Here is a 6,844-nt window from a genome sequence, read left to right as displayed (position 1 = left end):
CGCAGGACTGATAAGTAAAGCTTGAAGTCAGTGAAATGAATAAATTATCAATCAGAAACTATATATATTTTGACAATTTTCGTAGTCATGGTGTAAAATAAAATTGGGAGTACCTATAGAAGTGAGAATCAACGGAAGCCGGGCCGTGTTCAACAAAAAATATTGCACACAGCTTGTTCTATTTTTGAGTGCATTTCGCGCTATTTTGGCGTTCCCTCTGCAGGCAATGTGTCAATGACCCCGTTTCGCGGCGTTTGTTCACGCACTTTTGGAAAGTTTTGGGCCGTTCCATGCACACCCAAATGTTGAGGTATTTTCTTCAGTAGTTTCGTTTAAATTATTTTTTGTAAACATTTTACGTAGATCACACTACAGGCGCATTCGTTATTGTTATTCTGCTCTGTAGGTAATATTTTAGTTTTTACTGAGTTGGTGATGCTGAAAGCTCTTGATCGTAGTTTAATCTTTTTAGATTAATATTCATTTTAGATTATTCCGATAGTCTAAGATAATGTATCTAAAATGAATTATATGTATCAATATTTCCGATTCTTTTCAATTAAAATTTTATTTTACACAAATGACACCAATTTCGGGTTCAGAAAAATTTACGAAACTACTAAGCTTTTATCTAATGTAACCGCTATAGGGCATATTAAGTTGATTTTTATGATAATTAGCAACGCAAACTAACAAAATAGTCGGTATCGATGGCACGACGCGAAGTTCAACGTTAGCATACAAAGGGCCGGGGCGAGGCTACGGCTTTTTATGAGCTGAATTCGGCTTTAATCTACGGTCTCTTACGTGGAGCACTGGTGTGTGTGAGGCGCGTGTGTCGGCTGCGCGCACGCACTCACGCACACCGGCGCGCGCCCTCCGTGGCGGCGGCGCTGCAATTCGTCGGGCCCGCGCCGCGCTTCGGCCCCCGCACGCAATTGCACTGCACTGGGCCGCGGCCGCGCGTCGTGCGTAAAAAGCGCACGCAGGGCAGGGACGCGGGGCAGAGAGCGGGGGCGCAGGCGGGGGCGGTGCGCGCGGAGGACCGCAAGCGCCCGCCTGCAACCAGCAGTCACCGCCAGACGCTCGTCAGAGCACGCCGCCCCCGCAGGGCTGATGCAGCAAGCCCTTCGCGAAACTAACCAACGATCGTGTTACGAACTTTCCTATAGTGCCAATGCGAAATTATCATACGTCGTTCCTGCGTTCGCGACGTCTGCCTCGCTTTTTTGGATAGTGCATTTAATATTTGGAAATTAAGGTATGTAAATTTTATTTTCTTATTTTATTTTTAATTTAGGTGTTTTTGCGTAGTTTACATTTCTCGGCGCAGGAGTTTTAAGGTCGGTTTTAGCTTGCGATATCTTGTTTTGTTTGGTATTATGGGCAAAGGGATTACTCATGCAGAATTTACAAGTTTACATGGGAAGAGGGCCGGCATCGTAGCGGCTTTCATCGGTCCCCTATGTTCGATTTACCTGTCGAATAAAAGGTAAAAAGTCAATTTGGCAGCGAGGAAGGGCTTTGAGGCAAAATATGTAAATGGGGAAGGGCGGTGCAGTCGAACAGCGGCAGTAGGCCGCGACGTACGTGTCTAGTGTGTACACACGGCTCAGTGGCGCGGTGCAAAGCGCACATTCGCGGAACATCACTAGTACGCACTACATCGCTTGTCAAACTCACGCAACATGTATCCAGGCACTACTACATTTGGTGATGTCCTACCAGGTACAGCTTCTTTTGGGTTAATTTTTATTTTGACGTTATGTTATTTTTAAGAAAAATATTTTTTCTTGTGATTTTAATTTAGTATTAATATTATATTAATTATAGCAATAATTCACAACCATTAATTATTTTAACCATTCCGATTAAGCTTAGGTCTTTCCATGATTTATAAAGAAATTCACATGCCAATCTCGAACCCACGACCTCATGTATCGCAGTCCGTAACTTTTAAGATCGAACTATTGGCGCTTGAATATCTATTGTTGTCTTTGCACAGTCGTGTATCCGGTAGTTTAATTTCAACTTAAATTGATTGAAATTTCAATTGATTAAATATTATAAAAATGTTATAATTTCACAAATGTGGTCTATTATTATTAAAAAAAAATCTATTTCAAATTAGAAATACTCTGTAATAATAATAATCCTAATATTGCGTTATCTGGTATGTATTTTTTTTTTAAATCAAATATCTACTACTATCTGGAAAATAGTCTTTAATATTTTTAATATTATTTTTTAATAATATAATTTATATTAATGTTCAAACTTTTGGTTTACGGTTCTCTAAACGATAGGTCAGTTATTATGACATTGATTACTTAGATCTGTTTAATTTCAAATAAATTAAAGGTCGAACCTTAAATAATAAAAGATAACTATCGATTATTAAGCATTGTCTGTATTACTGTACTGTTTTAGTTGCACTTTTTAGTTGTTGCTATTGCCTACTATAAGTGAACTGATTGTTTTGTAGTTATTTAAGTTAAAAAGAAATATGTCATATAAAAACTGGTTTTATTGTTCACAGAAGCGCACTTAAGAAAAATGGGTAGCAGTGAAGGGCAACAGACGTTTTGCCTGAAGTGGAACCACCACAAAACTAACCTGGTGGAGATTCTGGAGGCGCTCATCAAAGTCGAGACTTACGTCGACTGCACTCTGGTCGTAGATGATCAGGTCACCTTCAAAGCGCACCGAGTTGTGCTAGCAGCCAACTCGCCGTACTTTCAGTCCATTCTGGCTGACGTGCCTATGGACCATTGCAGCATCCTCTTCCCCGGCGTCAAGGACTTCGAGATGCGCGCCCTACTCGAGTACATGTACACGGGTGAAGTGAACGTGACTCAGGCGCACATCCCACGCATTATGAAGGTGGCGGAGGAGCTTGAAGTTAAGGGCCTGTTCGACATGACCGAACTACGCCGTCGGCCTGGCAGCAGCGAGCGTACGCCGGCCGCGTCACCGCCCAGAGTAGTGCCCGCCGCGCCCTCAAGTGTTTCACCTCCCGTCCCCGTTCCCGTGCCTAATTGTCGCTGGCCGCCTCCACCAACCGCGCCAGTGCTGTCCGCCGCCTACGAATCCCCCGATATGAACCCTCTAAAGCGAAAAAAACTATCCAGCATGTTAGCCACTCGAGATACTCCGATTTTGCGCAACGTCCTGGCTCAGACTACCCCCGTTGATTCTTCTCAGCCGATGTCTCTAGTCTGCCATCCTGTGAATCAGCACGTACCTCCTCGCCTTCACTCCAACGGTTCTGCTCACGAAACTGACCGTCCCCCAAGCCCCCAACGCCCTTTCGATTATCGTCCTCGCAGACTGTCCTCTAGAGCCTCCTCGCCCCACTACAACAGATCCGATCGCTCCGAAGACGCTCATTCACCGTACACAGAACGTTCTTTCGAAGAAGAAAATTCCCGCAATTTCCACTCATCACCTCCACCGCCGAATTTCCAACAAGACGTAAGAGCAGGTCTAGCGCCCTACGTACCGCCGCAACAGAAACCGGAATGGAAACGATACAAGCAGTATACGAGATCCGATATAATGTCTGCAATCGAATGCGTTAGGAACGGCATGAGTGCGTTGCAAGCGTCGCGAAAATACGGAGTACCTTCGCGCACTCTGTATGACAAAGTTAAGAAACTCGGTATTACAACGAGCCGACCTATGAGCCGAGGCGTAAAGAGGGAAACGAACGGAGCCGCCTTCCCCTATGGTTTAAGTGGCACGGGAGGCAACGACGAAGGTTCGCCAACCACACCGCTGCTGGATCCATCTTTTTTGCAACAAGCATTGGAAGGCGCCACAAGGGACGGCGGGCGGGAGGCATTGCACGCCATGGCTCTGGCCGCGGCGGCACACGCCGCGCTCGCGCCCCGCACGCCGCCTCGCTCCGCACCGCACTCGCCACGTACGCCACCGCCCGACGACGACCATGTCGAAGACCTCTCGGTTGCGCGACGCAGAGACGTTGATCCCCCTGCCGGAGTTATCGTGCCGCCGCGAAATTTTGCGCTCGACTGCAGCAGCGAAAGAGATTGAATCGCCGCTAGAGTCGATTGCGAACATTGGAAAAGACTGACTTAGGCGTACAAAGTTAGAGTAAGCACCGACCGCTAGGCTGCCGCCGGGCGCTCCGGCCGGGCGATTGCAATGGGCCCCGCGGCCACTTATATTCTACCTCTCTTCTTCTCTATTTATTTCTAAACGTCACCGAAGCCGTCGACGAAATAAAATTTCCGTCCAACGGCGTGGCGTGTCTTTTGTGATTTTGTTTGTTTATTTTCTTCTCTTTTGGTTTTTTTTATGTTTTATAACATTTACGTCTTTGTTAATGGGTTAGCGAATAGGTTAGCTTTAATTAGCGAGTAAGTATATTATAATCGAAGCTAGGACCGGAAAGGGCGCGGTGAGGCGGGCCGCGCCGGCCGCGCCGAGACGCCTTGCTGGCCCGACCGACGTGTTATCGTGCAATTGTTGTCCGCGACTGTGATGTTTATAGACTGAAACGCCGCCATTACCTCACGTTTGCTGCAGATTAGCTCTAGTCGGAGTACCGCGCGGTGCCGCCGCGTCGTCTCTGCGGCTTCGCGACGCACCGTGTCGCGTGCGCGCTCATACAACTACAACAAGCGACGTATTTATAATATCTACCTAATAATTCCTAAAGTTGTGGTTTAAGATTAATAATAATTGTTTGCGATTTGCCATAATTGTTCATTGTTGATGCCTAGATGTATTCACGTTGTCGTCGATTGATTTGCACTCGCACGAACTTTCTTATTAGAGTTAGCGTGTTTTATCACTAAGTAGGTGTGGATGCTCAATATTTTAACATAATTTAAATGACTAATAATTTTAATGAAAGGATAATTGATAATGACTCGTGAAAACCTTAATACGTAAAAATTAATTTAAAAGATTTTATGAAATCGATAACCTAAAATTGTAAAAAAATGCACATCTCCATCCTTAATTTTGCAGAATAATAACCTATATTGTATTTTAAAATTATGTTGTAATTGCTATAAAATAAATTTACATTTATGTTAATCATTTGATAAAATTTAAGTTAATTGTATTATAATATTCTTACTTATTATTTTGGTAATTGATTGGAAGACTGATTTGTTACTGTAGTCTAGTTTGAAAATGCCATAGATACGAGTTAGTATTTACTTATGTTTTATATTTAAGTTGGTCCCGTGTTGGTCGTGTAGACCAGATACTACATGGCGAAAACGTTAGTACCGTGCCTTCGTTTCGAGACGTGTTATGGACATTCCAAAAGATTCACTGTACTCCTTTTAAATATATAAAATCTAGTACGAAAGAGTACAAGCCTCCTGTTGGAAAATACATCGCATGTATTCGATACAGATAAATGAATTTTGTTACGCTCATGTTTGTTCAGTCATAATATACCTCAATGTTTTGTTAACTAACTCAGATGTTATGTGATTTTTAATACCTATTTTGTGCCTATACATATATTATTAAGTACGATGTTATGCACTTGGAGTTCATCATTTAGTTGTGAATGCAAAATATCTTATGTATTTGTAAGTAGTTGGCTATGTATGTTTACAATTAGTTTAAATTAAATCGAGTTTGTTTATCTCGTAACTACATATTATAATAAGAACTCTATATTTACAGATAATATAATGTTACATATATAAATTAAACGTTTAATATCTTATACGTTGTTTTAATTCCCGCATTAGTCGTTTCTAATTGGAATTACTGGTATTTTTTTATAATAATAATAATAATAATGTTTATTTAATTCAGACTACAAAGATACATATTATTATACTAGGGTTAGTAAAGGCTTAATAAGTAATGTTAGTAACAAAATTTATGATTAACCCTGACTGCTCTAATATGACGTTTTACGAAACAAAAATATTTCTCTTCCATATTGACTTTGGTTTAGGCTATTGTCTAGACCAGAGCAGGAGAAGATCACAATAAATAATATACCCTCGAAATCGGATAATTTCCAAAAGCGTTACTGCAGGGCAAAAAATCGGTCTAGTTCATATCTTTGGCACACTGCGAAAATTTTTTAGCAAGTGGTATTTAATGAAAAATATGTTTCAATTAAATTGTAGTGTCAAATAATAAATATTGAAAGATACAATAAAAAAATGTAGATACATTTTCAGCTGTATAAAACTAACGAAAACATGAGTGATAGTTTACAACTGCAATTTACCGCCATCTGGTAAACATAATTTGAAAAAAAAAATGTGAAAGCTCTATCCTGCAAAGCTTGCATTTTTTAAGCGTACAAGCTATCGATATTTGAAAAGAAATATGGACGAGCGATTCGTTTAATTCCTATTGCTATTTTAACTCAAGCTCAATAAATACCAACATGTTTGCTATTACGTGAATGTAGTTTTGAATGTCGAAGTAAATTTGCTGATAAATATTGACCAGGCGCTGACTTTGAATATGTGCTTAATGTAACACTTGACTTGTACTATAGGGTTTCTAACAATTTCCACTTTTATGTCGTTACTGGATGTTGCCTCCGACTCCGGACTGAGGCACGGACGCGCCGAATTAAAAAAATACTATGTTCTAAATCTGCGAACAATTTAATCAAGATCCGTTGAGCCGTTCCAGAGATACCTATACAAACATTTATCCATCCATCCAACCTTTCGCATTTAATGTATTAGTAAGAAAGATAACAAACAAAAATCCAAACCTACTTCTATAGAAAGTTATTACATTTACTTATTTCCTTAATTTAAAACAGAATTAGCAGTTCTAAGGGAGGTTTGTGTATTAAGGAATAACAAAGTTAACTATATTT

The 6,844-nt window shown here is 41.0% G+C and overlaps 1 protein-coding gene across 2 annotated transcripts; it reads left to right on the top strand.

Annotated features, from left to right (window-relative positions):
* The first annotated feature begins 1,089 nt into the window (after nucleotides 1–1,089).
* Nucleotides 1,090–4,976, top strand: LOC106708756. 2 transcript variants are annotated; one of them, XM_045678054.1, is made up of 2 exons: nucleotides 1,090–1,261; nucleotides 2,540–4,976. In XM_045678054.1, the coding sequence occupies exon 2, from the start codon at nucleotides 2,557–2,559 to the stop codon at nucleotides 4,054–4,056; it is 1,500 nt and encodes a 499-aa protein (XP_045534010.1). In that variant the 5' UTR covers nucleotides 1,090–1,261; nucleotides 2,540–2,556; the 3' UTR covers nucleotides 4,057–4,976. The 2 variants fall into 2 exon arrangements, with proteins under 2 accessions (XP_045534010.1, XP_014355793.1); XM_014500307.2 differs by lacking the exon at nucleotides 1,090–1,261 and adding an exon at nucleotides 1,679–1,728.
* Nucleotides 4,977–6,844: the final 1,868 nt, after the last annotated feature.

Source organism: Papilio machaon, chromosome 5 (genome assembly GCF_912999745.1).
Source record: "Papilio machaon chromosome 5, ilPapMach1.1, whole genome shotgun sequence".
In the NCBI taxonomy this organism is placed as follows: Eukaryota; Metazoa; Arthropoda; class Insecta; order Lepidoptera; family Papilionidae; genus Papilio; species Papilio machaon.
Note: the sequence above shows the minus strand (reverse complement) of the source record. Positions and strands in the feature narration are given on the sequence as shown.

Excerpts from the sequence above, each read along its gene's own strand:
- LOC106708756 (XM_014500307.2), top strand. The coding sequence starts at position 1,689 with ATGTATCCAGGCACTACTACATTTGGTGATGTCCTACCAG. Across the intron at positions 1,729-2,539 it reads ATTTGGTGATGTCCTACCAG|AAGCGCACTTAAGAAAAATG; the intron begins GTACAGCTTCTT and ends TATTGTTCACAG.